At 39.0% G+C, this 19,986-nt stretch overlaps 1 protein-coding gene across 2 annotated transcripts in view; it reads left to right on the forward strand.

The window, feature by feature from the left end:
• EDIL3 (EGF like repeats and discoidin domains 3) overlaps window positions 1-19,986 on the forward strand; it is a 234,104-nt gene that overhangs the window by 84,236 nt on the left and 129,882 nt on the right. The window contains exon 3 of one of the 2 annotated variants that reach the window (XM_042023047.1): window positions 11,514-11,543. The exons of the other annotated variant lie outside the window; for it this stretch is intronic. Coding sequence (XP_041878981.1) covers window positions 11,514-11,543 — 30 coding nt within the window. The remainder of the gene's footprint in view (window positions 1-11,513; window positions 11,544-19,986) is intronic. 2 annotated transcript variants of the gene reach the window in all.

Below are 19,986 nucleotides of genomic sequence, written 5' to 3' on the forward strand. Positions count from 1 at the left end.
AAAACAAAAACAAACGAACAAACTAACAAAAACCCAAAAACAAACCAGAAAAACCAACAGAAACCCAAACAAATAAACCCCCGAATCAACCAAAAACCACAGAACAAAACCAAAGCAATCCCAAAACAAACAAAACATCCCACAACGAACCAACCAAAAACCCTCAAAAAACCCAAAAAACCCCAAACAAAACAAAAAACCCCCAACAACAAAAAGCGCCACCACCAAAAAGCACAACAACAAAACAAAACCAAACAAAAAAAACCTCAAAACCACAAAAAATAACAAAAAATAACAAAAAAAAAAAAAAAAAGGGGGGGGGGGAAAACCCCTCTTCTTTTGAAACCTGATTGATCACCTTTTTACAGAGCAGCCAGCAGCTACTGTCCTCCCCCAGACTTGTGGGATGAAGACTGAAAATGTTTTGGAAAACATCTAGAAAGAACCTCACGAAGCCTTTCACTCACTGAGGTTTGCATTTGTGATGGCGAAATGGTGGCAAAATTTACATGATCACTTTCTACTGGGAAAGACTGACCTAGTTGCAGAGGAATTAATTATCCCAAAGTTGTAAGCTGGAATTTGTCCTGGCTAGACTAAACTCTGGTGATTGCAGTGGATATCTACATTATAAAGTGGTGTGAGGGGCCATTGGAATAATTCTCAAGCTGCAAGGTAGTACAGGAAAAGGAGAACAGCCAGTGGAAGGTAATATAAATGTGAATTTCATTGATTTATTCCAGGTCAGCAGAAGACAATATATTTAGTCAGTCCCTTTTACACTTATAAAGTGGATCTCACCTAAAGATCTTACAGAGAATCAGGAAGAAGATACATAAGTGAAGAAAACTCAGCCACATTTTGCCCGTTCAGTTTTAGCAGACACTTTGCTTTGTCAGCTTACACAGAGTAGGGCACGTATGTTTATATATATATTTGTGTGTGTATTTTTTAAATCTATAGCGTGTCATTGTGTCCTTTTCATGCAGAGTCATGGATAAAATTCACTAGGTTAAAACATAGAATATTTATGAAGTGGAACGATTTGCTCACCAGATGAATATTTCATGACTGCTATTTTTTGTGTCTGATTTCTTCAATGTACCTTGTACTTAGTCACAACAATCTTTGATGTAGAAAGAGCTTGCAGAATGCTGTATACAGTAATTAACATAGACTTTAAAATAGGTGATTTAAGGTAATTTTTAATAATCCAATGAATTTCATTAAGGGGATTACTTTCTGTTTGGTGAAGTCATCATAAAATTCCTGGCGCAAAAGGTTTTGGAGGGGGAAAAATTAGTGTTTGGGATTAATTTTTGTCTTTTGCATTTTTTCTTTGTCTTTAATTTAAGTCCTTGTTAGACTTCAACAACTCCATTGACTTAGTTAAGTCAGTATTTTGTGTTAACATTGATAATGCTGTATAAAGTTGAGCAATTGACAATGCAATAAAACTGCATCTGTTAGCATTTGGATCACCCATCTCTGAACCTGAACTTTTCCTTGCATGAATATTAACTGGAAAATGCCACAGGGGCCATGCAAATTATTCATGAGAGAGTGTTAAATTCAGAAGGAATTTTTAACTTTAAAAACAAACACAGATCTTTGACCTAAAAACTAACAGAAAGAAGTGTAACTTAAAAAAATTAGGAAAATATTTATGAAAATGTATTACTTTCATTTTAATTTTTTGAGACAGTGTTTACTGATGTCTAATTTTGAATTTTTTAAAAGAATATTCCAAGGGTTATAAAATGAGTGAGTTGGGTTTTTTTCCTCTTGAAAGGATTGAAGATGAGGTGGTTCACTACAAGCGTGACAATTTTTTTGGTTGACCCAAATAAAAAGTTTTCCACTTCTACTTAATATATACTTTTTGTTAGGATTTAGGTGTGGGGAACAAAAAACTAAAAAAATGGGGAAACAAACAAAAAAATATTATTTTTCAGGTTTTGTCCTGAACAAAGAAATTGATGGAGAAGGTAAGCTAGTAATATATTTTTTGTAAGTGTACTTAACTGTAATGAAAATCAATCCAGTTCCAGCCAAGGCTTTCTTGACCATGTCAGTACCTGCTGGTCATTTTCCCAGATCTCCAGGATCACACACTTGAATGTATTTACCCTGAGTGCTGGAGATAAAGACTGTGGAGGGAGAAAGGAAATTAGTCCTTTTAATTTTTCATATTTCAATAACCACAGAATCCCACAATGGTTTGGGCTGGAAGGGACCTTAAAGTCCAACCAATTTCACCCCCTGCCATGGGCAGGGACACCTCCCACTGTCCCAGGCTGCTCCCAGCCCCAATTTCCAGCCTGGCCTTGGACACTCCAGGGATCCAGGGGCAGCCCCAGCTGCTCTGGGCACCCTGTGCCAGGGCCTGCCCACCCTGCCAGGGAACAATTCCTGCCCAATCTCCCATCCAGCCCTGTCCTCTGGCACTGGGAAGCCATTCCCCCTTGTCCTGGCATTCCAATCTAGCTTCTTCTGTGCAAGTCCTGTTTCTTGACTCCTCTTTTTGACAAACACAAGGCATCGCTGAACCCAGGAGGAAGGACAAAAGTATTGATTTCCATTATTCTGACCTGAAATGACCCAAGTGAAAAGCATTTCCTACATCTCCAGTGCCAAGAAGAGTAGATTATAATAGTAATCCTTGTTTTTGTGATGGGCTGCGACAGCGCGCAGTGAGACGGGAATGTGTGGAAGTATTCTAGACTCCATCCAACTTGAGCTTGAAGGGGGCAATGCAAGGAGAGGTTTTGCCATCTGTTTGCAGAACAGAAGAGTGGAAAATCCAAAATGAAGGGGAGAATTTTAGAACAGCACTCCAGAGCCTGGCAGCTCTTTTTTCTCAGAGTGGGAGGTGCTGGTTGGGAATGATTTTGAATTGCAGGCACAGGAAAGGGTGTTAAGCACCCCTTGGAAACCCAGAACTCTGCACTGAAAATGCATAAATCTGCTCTGAGAAACGTATGGGAAAGTATGAGACATGGAGAAATCCATACAGTCAGGATGAAATAAAAACATCTTTAAAAAAAAAGAGAAAAAATCAATAGGCCTGACTCCCACACTAATGAAAAGTGAAGGGCATGGAGCAGCAGCAGAGTGCTCACTGATGGCTGCTGTGAAAATGTTTCTTTCAGGGCTGAATTCAGAGAGGCTGATAAACTGTTGGCTTCCAGTCAACAGCTTTATTCACTGAGATAAAAGAAAAATTAGTGTACATGTTCTTCCCTTGTTCATGAGAAAAGGCCACAATTTTTAGTTATTTTTGGAAAAATTAAGAATGATATAGATGAAAAATAAGAGGAAAAATGCAGCATTTCTGAGAAGAATAAAGAAACTTCACACCAGGTGTATTTTTTCTATCTCCTATCACAGTCCTTTTGCCTAGTCTGCACTTTGCAAAGCCACGTTAGCGTGAGCAACAGAGAAAAATCATCTGCTTTTACACTTGAGCATGTTTCTTGTTTGGCCTTGTGGTTTGTGGAAGTACAGGTGTCAGCAAGAAAGTTTGTGTGCTCAGTAAAACCAGTACAGGACACAGAAATTTGTTCAAATTGGCCAAGATTTGCAGTATTTTAGGGTAGAAAAATGTTATTTTTGAAGAGGTCTGGGTTCAATATAGCCTCTGCAGATAACCTTTGACAAATTGGTATATGGCTTATTATCACTGTTTTTGACCCCACATCTGTGATAATAAATTTTTGATATCTAGGTAAGGGCAGTGTTTTATTGAAACTGGGCATTGCTGACGCTGTTTTGCCACATTCCATATCACAGGTATTTTTAAATTATATTTTCCAGTGCTATGAAATAATGGATTCAGAAAGGTATATTTAGTTTTATTCTGGTTGTACTGAAGCTAAATATAAACCCAATATTAGCTGCAAAGTTCATAGGATCTTCTTTTGTTTCTGCCCACTCAGAAAATTTAGAAGTGAATACTTGTCTATTATTCCTTAAGCAGGAGGTTCCAGTCTCCAAATTTTACATGAGCAATGAACATATCCTTTAAATAATTTGAAAATACCTGCTTTGCCTTTCTTGCACCAGGACTTGATCCTTCTCTCACACCTGTGCTCATGCTGTGTAGCTTTACTGTGGGGCACTCTCCTTATTCCTGAATTTACCGAAAAATGATTAAAAAATCACACATTGAACCAAAGAGACATGTCTTCCTGCATGGGACCCCTCCAACATCACATCTTTCATTTTATCTGCCATCTGCTCCTTTGAATTCTCCTCTTGGCACGTTATGCAATTCACAGTTCAGGTTTCCTGTGATGGAGGTCGTGTCATGTGGAAATTACCTTGGTAAAGCAGCATGCTGGCCCCCAGTCATGCTGAACAGAGTACTCTAGACTTATATGGGAATAAATAAAAGAAAAAAAACCCAGTTAATTCTTTTGTAGGACCTATAATGAAGCCAGTCACTGGCACCAAGGACTGTATGCCTCTGTCCCTGTGGAGTTTCATTAATGATGATGTATTTCCTATGAAACTGTGACTGTTGAATACTTTCTTCTGCTTTCGATCTAAAGAATTTAACATGGTGGCTGAATGTTTTAAGAGGTGTTGCCCAATCTTAATGATTTTATGATAAAGTTGCTGTCTGCCTGCTGGTTTATACAGCTTCGTTCCCCAAAAAGGATGGCAGCACAATCTTTGCAACTGGCACATTAGACAGCTTGCCAAAACTTGCAAAGTGTTTGGGAAAGCGCTGAAAATTGGAGGATTCATATTTATCCTGAAACTTTACAGTTTGAAAGTCTCTGTGGTTTCCTGTGTATTTATTGAACTTCCCAGTATGTGTTTCCATGAGGCAACGTGCTCAGTCTGGGTGTAATTCACTGGCAGCAAGCCAGGTTGAAGTTATTTTGGGGTTAAAAATGGCAAATAGTGACACAGAAGTTCATGCATTAAAGGTTAGTGTCTGATATTACAGGACTGAATAGAGTTGGTGTTTATTTGTCTTAACTGCTATTTTCTCATCTGTTTTGGGCATTTTTTATTGTCATTTGAATCCTTGTTAATGCTGTTGGATGTTGAACATTGAATATTTTCAAGTGGTGTGGTACAGATCAAATACCACACTGAGAGACTTAATGCAGCCTCCTGTACCAGTCCAGAGCCAGCAAACACTCTGTGAACATCTGAGTGGGCTTTTATTGTATTTTTTTTCCCCCAGGTGGGAGAATAACCATAAAATAAAAAATATTGTCACCATTATTACTTTGCAGTTTGGTATGTGATGTTATTTTAAAATTCTGCATTCACATAAGAACTGGTAGTAAAATTTCCCTTAAAACACACAAAACAACCAAGTGAAACAGCTTCAGGCAAGTGACTGAAATATGAAAAGACGAAATTGTTTGGCTTGAAAAGGCAAAGCTTTCTATGTGTGACTATGGGGATTTCCTAGGTAGGTTTTTGCATCCACAAGTGTAACAGAAGCTAGCAGGTACCTGTGTCTGTAACTGTATTTTACAGCCTTTTTTTAGCTGTAAAATTTTATTTTAAGCTTATTCATTTGCTTGCTGGAGAGTGCTCTTTGACATTTAAAGAAGCAAAGTCTACTGCACACTGATTTGCAGCCTTACCCACTTTTAGCCATTTGAGTACACTTGTTGTTTGGATACCCAAGTGCCAGGGTACCTTCTCATTACATTTTCTGCTCTTTTGGAACATTCACACCTTCTCAAAACTGCATATGGCATCGTGTGTGCATGTGTGTGCAAAACTGTGTGATATTTCAAGCCATGACAGACTACTCCCAGTTTCAGAATTAAAACTTTCAGTAGTGTTGTGCCTTTGGCAGCACTGAAATCCTTGGCAAGAACTGGAGCTGACTAAGAACTCAATAATTGCTTTAAAACTAAATTTCTTTACACTGTTTTCCATAAGAATGTCACTCTGTCAAGTACTAGGGCACTCCTTCCTTATTCTAGAGAGGTGTAAATGTGAAGGAATCCACACACAAAAAAATCATTGTCTAATCTTGTCTTCTACAAAATACAGTATTTCACCTAAATAAAATTTTTATTTGATATTTAAACATATTCTTACCCAGCAGTGATGGTCCTGATGATTGGTAAAAAAGGAAGACTAGTGAGAATGAATTAGATGCCTTTATTGGCATTTCTGTCATTTTAAGACAGTAGTATTCTATTTAATAACAGCTGACATTTTGCTCAGACACACACTTTTTATTAGAATTCTTTTTCCTTGAAATAAAACAATGAATAAAAAATGAATTTTTCATAGGTTTTAGGTGCTTAAATCGATGTTAACCTGTGAAAAGTGATACATCTTCTCTACTAAGTGCCAAGGGCCATTTTTAGGGTTTCTTAATGAACATATTTGTCCTCCATCCAACATCTGTCACCCAAGCAGAGTTTCATCAGTTCATGGAAAGTTATCTCTGACATGCACTGGTGTGTTCCTTCTGGTTTTGTTTTTGTTTGCTCCTTTTCTCTCTGTTGTGCCTTTTTTGTCTATTTGTTTGGGATTTTTGTAGGGTTTTTTGGTTTGTTTGGGTTTTTTTCTCATGAATGACTGCAAAAACAACTTGGCCAGCTGAAGCAGGAAGGAGGCAAATGGTGCTCCAAGGGCCTGTGAGTGCTGAAGTCTGCCAGATGGGGAGAGAGGGAAGAGACAGGCTTCTTAAGCACATGTTTTCAGTGAAATATCTGTAGCATTAAAGTCACATTCTTAATGACTAGAGCTGCGATTTTGGAAGGTCAGTCGGTCTTCCTTGCATGCAGGTCCTATGAGAGGCTGAGATTTGATGATGAGCAGAATATAATTTATTTTTGATGTTGCATTCAGAAAAATGTCATTTGCTCTTGGAGCTTACCATTCCTTTGGATAATGTTGCAGACCTCTTGCACAGATTTTCCATAGGCATAATGCCATATATATCTAAGTTTATTCTTTCATGTATGAGACCTACATTTTATTTGAATGTTAAAAAATCATATTTCACATTAATGTAAAATCAACACAAGCTTTAATGTAATGCAAAGCCAGTGTAATGTATCATAAGATATAACACAGTATAGCAGGCTGTTACACTGGATCTGCCTAAACCGAGATATTTATGCTTCAAAATTCAGGGTTTTTTTCCCACACCTGTCAAGGTCTCTACCTTGTAAGAGAAATAGTCAGGAGTCTGGCAGAGATATTCAGATACTATCCAAGCATTGTCTTTCTGCATTCCCTCTCTTAAGCTAATGTTGGATGGCATGTATCCTGGTATAGGCTTTCCAAACCTGCCTATGTATTCTTGAGGTTTTTTTATCCCACTGATGTCATGCAAGAAAAACAAGATTAAGTCTACCCCAGTGAACATCAGGTATTTCCAAAGAAGGCAAAATCCAACATTTCTCCTGTCGTATGTCCTATTATAATTTGCCAATGATCCATTAAAAGTGGAAGAAATGTGTCATTGAAAATGCTTTAAAGATGTAGAGTAATTTGCAGTGTAAAGTCATGCAGTGCTGTTATCAGACCATGACTTGGGGATGCCTGTGACTTTTCTGTGGCTTTTTTTTTTGTTAAATTATTGGCTCCTCTGTGGGAGTCATACATTTCAGGAGTCAGAAGGAGAATTTCAGGTTGATGGGGACCCACCACCCACCGTAGTGAGTCACCAGCTTGTGCCAGCCCAGTTGAGCAAGGCAACTCCATCTTACTCCCTCTCCACTCCTCTGAAACAAGCAAAGAGTAAATTACAGATAATTACCCTGGGGATGAGTCACTATATAAATAGCTTTTTTAAAATAACTAAATGTTTTAAATCACTGCTGATGGGAAAAAAAACCAAAACGGTGGTGTCGTGTTGGAAATTTTTGGTGTGATAATTGAGTGCATTTCCTTACGAAGTGGGAAGCAGAGTGCTGATATTGCATTTGAGATGGTACAATAAAACAAAAGTAGATGTATTCTTTGAGTACTCAATTTCTTACTGAAGCCTGGTTTTTTTTAAACATGGTTTATTAATCTAAAGGGAGGGAAAAATAACTTGTCACAAAAAGCAAGAGATTAAGTTAATTTTTTTCTAAAAGTCTGTATGAATTATGAACAACTTCATAACTGCATTTGCATCTCCATTTTTAATATTCATCTTTAATTTCTGTCTAGGATTAAGAAATACAGCATTGACAAGTAGAATTAGGTCTTTTTGCAAAAGCAGTTCTCACTAACTCTAACTCAGACAAGAAAAGAACATAGTCTATTCCTGGAAGAGCTTAAACCAGCAATCAAATAGCCAAAATTAATTAAATAAACAGAAAAGTAATATTATTGGCATAGCTGTCTTGGCATCTGAGTGATTTATTCAGCTGAGATTCAGCTATCCTGTTTTATTTAGATGTGTACCTAAGCACAGAGTGGTCCCTCTGAAACAACCATCTGACTAATAACAGAATCCAGCTTTGAATTGCTAATGCTGCTATTCATCCCCATAATTAAGTCTCAGAATATTATTCAAATAGCAGTCTGAAGGAAATGGTTACTGGAATAAGTATTCCTGGTATAATTGGACAATTTTGTTTAACCAGTTTTAGAGCACAGTCTCCAGTACTTTGAATTATTTTTCATTCAAGCAGCAGTAGAGCTGGGAGCTAATATGGATTTGGGGCATTTGTAAAATTTCAACTTCCAGCTTTCATGTTCTGCTCTGTCTGTATAGTCATCTCTTCCACTGGTACCTTGAGAAATTGCAACCTACTTTATTGACTTAATTTGTCGTTTGTTTATTTACTTCAGATTCTGTTGTTCTAAGATTTAAATATTTCAAATATTCTGGTTTGGGGGCTTGTTGTCGTTGTTTTTGTGGTGTTTGGGGGTGGGGGGTTGTTTGTCTTTTTTTTTGTTGGTTGGCTGGTTTGCTTGGTTTTTGGTGTGTGTTTATAATCAGCCGTCGTGTTGTTAAATTAATGATTTAGCCAATTATTTCAAGTTAAAAACAGTGGGATGGTATTTCCCCTTCTTTCTTTCATTGCCTCGAAATCCTCTATGTCTTGGTTTGAAAGACAGATGTCTGCTAAGGAAGGCAGAAGCCTCCCTTGGAATGGCAGATGCAACCCCCTTCTCTCCGAGTTGTTATAATTTTGAAATCAAGGGGCTTTTAGGCAAAGATGTGGGAAATAGGAATAACAGTTCTTTACTATTATATATCTATATGTGTATAACCAGTCAAACAAACAGCAACAACTCTGGCAGTAACAGCAATCACAAACCCAGTGCCAGCCTTCTCGGCTGTCAGGCCCTTTCCCCTCGGGTGCAGTTCCGCTCGCAGCCGGCAGGGGCGCTGGCGGCTCCCGGTGAGCAGGGCAGGTGCGATGGTTCCCCCGCGGCTGCAGGGGGCGCTCCGGAGCGAGCTCGGGGAGCACACGGCACTGGCGGCCTGGGATCCCGGGAAGGGATGGGACAAAGGCTTCACAAACCCCTGGGCAGCCGATCCCGGTGTCCGGCCGGACCCTTGGGAACGGCAGGCTGGAATATCGGGCTGGAGCGGCAGGGACGAGCACAAGTCCCGGGTGGCAGACATGGTATATCCAAGCGGGGAAGCCCTCGGAGGTCTGGGCAGGCAGGGCGAGCACGGCTACAATGCAGCGAAGGCTCGAAGCAGCAGCGGGGCAGGGCGGCCACTGCCCGGCTCCAAGCGGAGCAGGGAAGGCAGCTTTGGGATCCCAGTGTTGTTTCCAGCAGAAAGAAAAGCGGCCGCAGGAAAAAACAGCTTCCTCTCTCTCTGGATGCAGAGACCCAACTGTCCCCGCACCCAGGTGAAACAAAAGAGTAGCCAGGCGCACCCCACCCTCAGTGGGTAGCTCTTTGTTTTCCTTAAATACCCAGCAATTAGCAACAGTATGGGGAAAAATTCCTTTAACAGAAAAAAACCTAGAACTCTTAAAACCCCAACACTCTACTACCACAAATACATTTTATTTCAATTTAGTTTAAGTAGTAGAAGAACACGATGAAAGCTTGATGTGATACATGTACACTTTATATATGTAAACTGTGTAAAGGATTAATCTAGTTTCAAAATACACATTCAAACATTAAATAAGGAGTTACAGAAGGCATGGCTGAGCTAAGTACCATGTTGAGCACTTTTAAATTATGTCTGACATAACATTATGTTGTCCTAGCCGTGTAGCCTTCTTCAGGGTTTATCTGAATGTGAAAATGTAGAAATAAAAATCACCTGTTTACCTCCAGTGACTGTGGCTAGACACGAGAAGGTTGGCTGGTGCTTGAGAGACTAACTTGTTATTTCCTCTCGATTAGATTTGACAGTCCCCAAAAGGCCACCAAGTTACTCTGCAATTAGGAATAACTGATGTGTTCAGCGCTGGTTGTCACATACAGTTGCAAATAGAATATTGTACTGCATTAACCAAGGTTTTTGGCCACTCCCAAATGCACTTGCTAAAAGGTGGGAGGGTCTCCCTGCTCCTTTCCTAGTTTCTCCCTGCATAAAACATGGGGTGGTAGCAAAGGAAGAAGAAAAGTCAGTTTACCCAGCCTAGTGCTGGTCTTTGAGAAAATGTTTGAAATTTTTACCCACACCATGTGCAAGCTCTGAGGCTGTCAGGGTGGATCAATGCTTGCCATGGATGAAGGAGCATTGTTTGAACTGGTTCTGCAAGAAATCAAACAGAAGGAGCTTCCATTTCAACTGGTAGCAGGCAGTCGTTAAAAGAGAAAAAGTAAAGTATGGATACACGTGTTTGATACCTCAAGAGGGCCTCTATATCACATTTATGGAGACTTCTCTCACTTCTAGGTTCTTTTGCAGTATCCAAGTGAGAAACACTTTATTCAGTGTTTCAGAATTCAGCTTTTGCTGTCATCCAAAAGTTTTTCAAGACTGTGAAGAGACCGTTTTTGTGATGCATGTGTGTATAAAACACACCGACTAAAAGAAGAGAAAGAACTAGGTCACTGATGTACTTTTAAAATGCACTTTTGCTGGGAATACATCTGTTTCCTTCTTTTGAATGTGAGGGTAATAGATAGCCCAGAGTCATCAGTGCTTTTTGATGGCAACTTAAGGCAATTTAATGGCTATCTGTCAACAAAAGGGAAAGGTGAAGGCAGGAGTTTTGTTGCCTTTCCCAGCAAAATAAACATCTGGAATGGAGAGCCCAGTGGGTAGCTGTGTCCCTGAGAGATACACACACACAGACACACAAACCACCCCAAAACTGCCACTTTGGCTCCCTAACTGCTCAATTTCAGAATCAGCAGTTCCCACCAGGCTGGGAAGAAACTGAAGGGAGCAGAAGGGGGGGAGGATGATGAGAATAAAGTTTTTCATTGTATCTAATTGCTTTTATATTAAGAAAATGTAAACAATACAACCATTAGTATTACATGGCTTTCTTCATTTGTATTTTTTCTCTTTTTCTCTCTCTCTTCCCCTTCCTTCCTCTTCCCTTCCCATTCCCTGTCCCTGCCTCCCTCCCCACTCCTGACACCTTTTTGCACAGCCTCCATTGAAGAGGAACCAACTTCATCAGGTATGAATAATTTACATTGCATCTGCACTGTGGTAACCATTTCTTGAGAGCTATGTCTTTTAAAAATCATTTTAGCCAGTTTCATTTTGTGTATAACGTGTTAAATGGACACATCACATCTGGGTTCTATCCTCTTCTGTCTGTTCCCACCTTCTTTTTGTCTTCTTTTCCCCCCAGTTTAGAGTCAGTAGGAAATATACTCCTCCTGTAGCATTTAAAAATATCAGTGGCACATTCCTTCCTTTTTGTTTTGTTTGTGGTTAAGCTGGCACATCAAGCTTCAGATAACAAAATGAGTCAAAAGAAATCAGGACTTAAAAAAAAAAAAAAAGGTGTTTTTTTGGTTTTTTTTTTCCTTTATGTTAGATTTTTTCTCTGTCTTTATGCTGGTGAAACTCAGTCATCTGCTTGATGCCCCACAGCTGACATCCTCAAAGAACTGGGCACGATCAGTGAAGGAAGGGAAAGGCAGCAGATGCAGGAGCATCCTGCTCAAAGAAAACATTCTCCAAACGATGGCTTGGGTATCTGCTCAGGAAACTTTTATTTCCATTGACAAGCTGCCAAGCAGTGAGAATGGTTACCATCACAGTCATAAAAATTAGTTTAGGAGCTCCCAGAGAGACACAAATGCGTTGTGTTTATTTTATTGTGAAGATTAACTATTTCTAATTAATTGGCAATCCATTAGCTGGGGAGTATTTAAAGGAAAAAGAAGACAGTGTACCAGAGAAGAATGCCACTGAGCAGCCTAACATGTTTGAAATGGCACTGAGTTGTACAAACTCAGTGAGCTAAAACGTCAAATAAATGGGGAATCACTTTATAGTGGCTTGTTAAAAGAAGGAAAGGTCTCCAGAGGAGCAGAAGAGAAAAGGTGAGGAAAGTGAAAGAAGAGAGGAAGGTGTCAGGGAAGGATTGAACACTGTTTACAACGCTAACCTACAGCTGGAGAGCAATATAAGTAATTAGGATACGGCAGAGAATAAAAAATGAAAGGAAGGAGAACAAAGCCAAGAGTAGAATGTGAGAGAGGGAGAGTAGTTAAGACTAGAACTGAATACAGAAAGAAGCAAAAGGGAGCTTTAAACATGAATGTAGCAACAGAATGAGCAAGGAAGCAGGACTGAGATGAGAAACAACATTGTGAAACAGAGAAAAGAGGGATTTGGAGAAACTCACACACCCCCATGGACTATGCATTGTAATTACTGAACATCAGCTTTCAACTCTCCATTTCGTGAGAGATCTGTCAGTCTTGAAATTTTCATGGAAAGTGGTTTTAGCAGAAACCTACTTCAGCTGCTCAATAGAAATGTTAGTTACAACAGGATGGGGGTTTTTGCATAGGAAGGAATAAAACCCTAGCTTTTTTCCCTTTAGGGAAATGGTTTAAATACACACTTTTTTTTTAGAGCATCTCGTGAAGACATGACCTCCCTCCCTGTAGTTTGAACCCCACTGCTGTTTTTGTGAGAGCTCCTAACAGTGATCTGGCCAAGCTAACCAGATAGATCAGCTGAAAATGGGCAAGTGGAGGAGAAGTGGAATTTATAGCGCAGCCACATGGGCTGCACTACAGATATGATTTATACTAAGAGAAAAAACCATTAATAAAGTGCAACCTTTATTAATTTCTATCTTAAAACTTCAGAAGCAATACTAGCTCTTCAGATGCTCCATAATTTATAGGTTCTATTGATTTTACTGTAAGATATGACCAGACTTTGCTATTTTGAAAGTAACAGATTAGTTCTGCATTCTTACAGGATTGTTTTAATACAACTTATTTCTCAGATTGTATTGGCATTTACAAAACTGTAGGTTCTGCTTAAAGCTGATTCCCCTCCCTCAGACTGGGAATGCAGTCATGCAGTTTGGAAGTTGCTGCTGTGCAGAAAAATAAATAGAAACTGCCTTCAAAACCTCATGCACTCACCCAGAGCCATTCAGTCGCATGTGCCTGGTAGAGGCAGTTTTATCAAATAACAGATTTTGCTCTTTTCCACAAAAAAAGCAGCAAGTTTCCTCCAGTTAATAAAATTTATCTAAGCATTATTCATACACATAGCATTTTTCCAAACAGTGCCTTCCCTTGTAAAAGATCCTGAGGTAGGATAAAATGGATCTAGTATTTTTATGAAGACTATAAATATGATTTCAATGTTTTATGAAAATTACAAACTTTTAATTGACCTCTAATCAGGACCAAAACTAAAATTTCCTTTCCTGTTTAATCAAAGGGATCAAACAAGGCTATTTCCTGTGTTCTGCCTTTTGGGATAGGGTCTAGCTGCTCTGGCAATGCCATCTGCAGGGAATCTTGTAGAAGCAAAGTTACTAAAATTTTACTTTGAGTGTTGGAATCACTAGATTGAAGATTAATAATCCTGTAATAGTAAGTGCCCTGTAGTTATCTCTCTATAGAAAATGCTATTTCACTGAGTTCCTTCCGTTTCAGAAAGCTTCAGACTAATGAACTCTAATTATAACCCACTGTCTTTCATCCATGTTACTTTATACACAAAGATAAACCAAGGAGTTTTTCCAGGTTTTCCTCACAGTTTCAACAAAGTTTTCCTTAGCACTACTTCTGGGTAAGCATTCTTCTAGTTCTCTTTTTTCATTCCAGTTAAATGCCTATGATTTTATGTTGTTGTGGACATCTAAACTCTCTTTTGAGTCACTTTACCACCTTTCTTCCTTTATTTTGATTTATTTAATATAAAATTTAATCAAATAAATAACTTGTTTATTTAATTATTTATCAATTAAATAGCTTTTCCAGATGCTCATGCACCAAAGCTAGGAAAATCTCAGGACAATTTTCTCATTTCCTTGTGTTTTTATCCCATCCATATGTGTCATGAGTCTTTAAAGTTTTTTGTTGGGCCAGGAGGAGGCTGCTTTGCTGACAACTGCTTTTAAGCCCAATGTAGCAACTCCTGCTGGATGTCCTGCCGTTTGAAGCTTTGCATCCCAAAAATGTTTCCCCGTGGTTTTGTGGATTCCCCCCAACATTGCTTCGAGGAGCCTGGAGTCATTTCTCCCATTATTAAAGAGTAATTCTTCCAGGACGTGATGAGACAGAACACAGCATGACGTGCAGCAGTTTGTTCACTTGTCTCTACACAGTGCTTTTGACTGAAGTAATAAATACATCTCCTTTGTGATCATCACTTAACTGGAGCCATTCCTTGCCTCTGCCATTGATTTTTTTTTTAGGCCTAACTCTTTAGGAAACTGGCATTTTCGTCTTTGCACCCCAGCTATATAACATATGCAAACACATTTAGGATTTCATGCTAATAAAAGCTCCTTTACAGTGTGAGTTTTACTATTTTCTTAATTAAACTTAGGTGTTGCAGAGATTAAAGACTCAATATATGACAGGAGCTCCTTCTTCAAAGACATTACTAAAAAATAAACCCTTCAAGAACCTCATGGCACTGAATATTTGCGTGCAACTGCTACAAGCAGTCTATTTTTTCCCCTGGAAAATAATATTATTCTTCTACAATTCCATGTAATATTTATGCTGTTCTCTTTTTATTTAGAATTTCAAATTATATAAAAGTGATTTTGCATGTTTTTCCTAAAGAAGTAAATAATATGGGGAGGGGGGGGGGGGAATCACTTTTGAGAAACAAGAAAAGTTGAAAAGTATCAAATGAAAGAGACTTCTGCTGGAAACATCTACAGAATTAAGTTTCTTTCATTAGAGGAAATTAATGGAATTTTAGAAAATAATTAGAATGGAATAGCAGAAGTTCCAGGACGCAAGTTGTCCTAGACATAATACTTACAGTTATCAAAAAGTCATGAAAAATAAAGATCTAAAGCTATTAAGAGTTGCCCATTATCCTCACTCTAGGAGCATGGTGATAAGCAGTACCTGAAATCTAAACTGCTTACAAGTTATGTGTCTGCTTATTTCTGCTAGGAAAACTCCAGGTTTCTCTGGTGGTTGGTTTCTTCCTGGATTTGGTGTGTTTAAGAAGACTTTTAAAGCAGGACACCAAAGCATATTGCCTTGGTGTTTGTCTTTTTATTCACAGACTTAAAAAAAATACCGTTTAGAGAAAGAAAATAGATTTAAAAAGATGAAAAATTAAAGGTAGTTATAAATTATTTTGGTCAATAGATATTTCAAAGCTGACTTGCTGGGCATAGCCTTGATGACTCTTAGGAGAGTATTTCTGGTGGAATTATTGACTCCTCAGAAATAAAACTGTTCATGAGACATGTAGAGTTTTAAAAAAACCCAAACAACAGAATGGCACTTGTACTATAAATATGTTGTAAAAGAGTTAGTTTTTTCTCTATCTAAATGTCCTTGCATTTAAAAATTTACTGGATTTTCCTTTTTGATAGATTTTAAACATTAGACATATTATTATTAAAATCCCAGATTTTCTCATGTACCAGTTTAAAATTACTTTGATAGAATATCATTTTTTTATGGTTTTGATTTTTTATGATGATGTAGACTTGAAGGTAGGAGGGTTCCATTTGGCACCAGCTTAGATGGATTTATATTAGACAGTTTAAAATAATTTTATATAAGACAGCTTAAAAATAGGTAGATTTAGATGGGAAATTGGGAAGGAATTGTTCCCTGGCAGGGTGGGCAGGCCCTGGCACAGGGTGCCCAGAGCAGCTGGGGCTGCCCCTGGATCCCTGGCAGTGCCCAAGGCCAGGCTGGACATTGGGGCTGGGAGCAGCCTGGGACAGTGGGAGGTGTCCCTGCCCATGGCAGGGGTGGCACTGGATGGGCTTTAAGGTCCCTTCCAACCCAAACCAGTCTATCATTCAAATATTAAGTAGATCTTTTCTTGAAGAGACAATTTTTGTAATAAATTTTTCCTTTCCTTACTTCATGTCAGAAAATGCTTTTACCATTTGGCACTGCCCTGCTCATCAAAGAGCCTGAGAGATCCATTTGGTTGAAGTGATGGACACATGCCCTCGGTTCTCAGAGCATGACACTGAAACTTCAAATGAAAAAACATTTGAGATCTTACTGGCATTAATATTTACATGAAAAATATCATTATAAGCTTATATAACAGCTATACCACATGTCTGTCCTTAAAATACTTAACCGATGTGGGTGTGAAACTGGATTTCACAAAGGGTCCTTTTCCACCTGAAAATAATGCCCTAGAGGCTTTTATTGATTGTAAAAAAAAAAAAAGAGAAAAAAAAATTGTAACTTCTTTAATGATTACTATGATGATTATTGGACCTGGATGATCTTTTTGGTTCCTTCCAGCGCAAACCATTTTTATGATTCTAAGATGATCAGAAAAGAGAAACCAAACCAGGTTTTTTTTCTTTAAAGTTATTGAAATTAAACTTTCAAAAGAAGAGGATGAGATGTTTAATCTGCTCTCTGTGTCACCCTCAAACTATCAAGAATGCATCTGGTCAAGTCTCAAGGACTTCAGTTTCCTGCCCACTGCACAGCAGGATCTGGAGCTGTGGTTTTGTGACAGGTCCCAGGCTGTCCTTCAGGTCACAGTGATTTTGCTGTGGTGTACAAAGCTATTCTATTTCACACATTTCAAAGAGGAAAATCATCTTTCAGAATTATTCTAAGGGAAGGGATTTGCCATTCCCCCAGGGTCTGTACCACAGATTTACTGTCTTGCTGAACTTGGTTTACGCATTTGTAGCCATTCCTTTCCTTTTTCTTCTCGAACTGAATATTTTATTTTTTTCCAGTGCCTGAAGCTAGCTTACTAATTACTTTTCCATCTATTCCAAGCAAAATATAGACTAAACCAGAAAATTTTATAAAGGTCATATTGAACCCCATTCTGATGGAAATGAGGCTTATGCAGTAAAAATAGTTCTGGATGCCAGGTGGCACTGAAGGCTATTAGAGTAGCCTGTCTCATTTGAAAGCTGGAAATCTTGCTTAGGTCAGGAATGAAAATCAATTAGTATTTTTAGCCCATTCCTTAGTGACTGTCTGTCCACATATCATAAAAATAACATAGTTTGGCAAAATGGCTCACTTCTTTCCAAGATTGACAAAAAAAGGGAGCTAGGAGGTTGAGATTAGCCTGCAGTGCTGGCAGCTGGCTGAGAAACTCATATACGGGCATTTTTCTATAATCTGCATCATTTCAGAGGGTGATATTTGTGGTGGTTATACAACATTCATCACAATGTATGTGTGATGAACAAATGTTCCACAATACAAGTGGAAGATCATATGGTATCCCCTAAACTAGACACTGCTTTACATCACAAACTTTTTTTTATGATTGTTTTTCCTTTTCTTGCCTGAATTTTGAGGCATAAGTTTTCCAAGATGAAGCTTTTCATGCCAGGCATCTGCCTCAGGCTGAACTCAGCTCAGATCAACGCCAGGTCAGATGGGGGTCTGAGAAACCTGGTCTAGTGGAAGGTGTCCCTGACCATGGCAGAGGGTGGAATTGGATGATATTTTAAAGTCCCTTTCCAGCCAAAATTCTATGATTCTATTAAACCAGGTGAATATATAGTCTCTTGGTACCAGGTCTGTATCAACAGGGTGCCTTTACTGCTTTTCCATCTGGGAAGCAGTGTTCCCCAAAAAGAGATTTTACAGGTGTCTTCTCCTTGCTAGGACAGATAAAAAGAGCAGGACTAGCTCTAGCTCTAGCCAGCTAAGAGAAGTGAACAAAAAAGCCAAAGATTATTGTTTGATATTTATTTCTTCATCCTCTGAAGGTGAAGCAGGAATGAACAAAATGAACAAAGTACTGTTCTTGTTGCTGCAGGGATCTCAGTGGACCCTGCTGCTCCTTGAGTCCTCTGTACTCCCAAGAAGTAGAGTTGAAACACAGGAGAACTGTGAAAAAAGAGCAGCTTTTTGTGGGGGGACACAATGTCTTGGAAGTGTTCAAAGAACCACTGGATGTGGCACTCAGTGATCTGACAAGTAGGGGATTGGTCACAGGTTGGACTCGATGCTCGTGGAGGTTTTTTCCAACCTCACTGAATCTGGGATTCTGTGAAAAGTCTAAACTTGATAGAGAAGAGTTGACAAAAATCCTCTCCTGCTAGAAAGGACAGATTTTTTGTCTGAGAAGTGCTGAAAACCAAGATAAGAAATTCATGGGGAAAGAAGCTGACAGGCAAAAAAGTGGGATTAATGAGTTGATCATGGGCACAGAGGGAGTGGGTCTGAGGACAGGCATGCATAGGGAAAGGCAGCAGTGGGGTTGGCTGATGTTGCAAGGGTTGTTTCCTCCACACAGACTTTTCATTTCTGACTCCCTCTTCCAGAACACCCATGCTCTCCTGCTCTCTCCTTTGTGCTTGTGCTAGCACTGCACAGCTCTATGTGGAGCTACATCAAGTGGCTGTTCCAGCTGAAAGTGCCTCATCCATAATGCAATTTCCCTGATAGAGTCAGTGTTCACTTGGTTCAGCTCCCTGATCTGTCTTGCCATGCAGTGGCATGTGTGCTCCCAGTAGGGAGGGGAATTTGGTGGGAATGTGTGTTGAAAGCTAGAGTGAAGAAGAAGAAATTGTCATCTCTGTTGACACATTGGGATTAAATTTCACTAAAGATTCCCAGTCGTTAGATATATGGAAATAAAAACAAGCAAACACTAATGAAAGCAAACCAAACAGGACTGGCGGTTAGTTGATGATTTAGAAACAGGTTAACAAGCCTGATTAAGAGGACTTTAATCAAAAAATAGCACCACAAAGAGGCTTACTGTATGCTTACTTTGAGTTTAAAGAGTCTTATGACCATCTTTAAAGCACTGGATTGACTGTGAAAACATAAAGACTACTGAGGAAGGAATTTCACTCCTTTACAGTGGAAATTTAAGTAGTTTTTGGTTGCCAAGGCTTTGTATTGTGCACCAATTCAGGAGGCAAAAAACATACTGAGTAATGACCCATTTGTGGAACAGCTGGTCCTGTGCAAAGGTAGTACAAGATAGCAAAGGTAAGAACATAAAACAAGCGTGCATTTAAAGAGGCCAAACATATTTTTCATGGATAACCATCCAGACCTTCCCATGTAGACATTTTAACCCAAATAGTATTCAATATTGTAAGGTTTGAGTGGTGCAATATGTGTTGTGAGGGCCTGTTTTGGCACACACACACCCACTGGCAGTTGTGCATTTGACACTGAATTGTGCCAACATTGTTTGCTCTGTAGCCTTATTTTTGGGCAACAGCTCAGCAACAGAATGGGTAGATGTCACCCCATCCTGGTTTCCTCCTCAAGAGGGAAGAGTTCAATTTAGCTCAGTCTTTGCTATCAAAGAGAAGAAACACTTGAGGAGGATGAGTCTTCCCAGTTAGTTAGATATTTAAAATAAGGACAGCAATTATTCCTGTGTTCTCCCTACATGTAGATGTAGTGTACGTGTATAGGAGCGTGTTTGGTTAATGTCAATCAGGAATAAACTCTGGATTTAATAAA

The sequence above is a fragment of the Corvus kubaryi genome, unplaced genomic scaffold (genome assembly GCF_017639235.1).
Source record: "Corvus kubaryi isolate FWS band 111438036 unplaced genomic scaffold, C.kubaryi_AGA036_p1.0 37236, whole genome shotgun sequence".
NCBI lineage: Eukaryota > Metazoa > Chordata > Aves > Passeriformes > Corvidae > Corvus > Corvus kubaryi.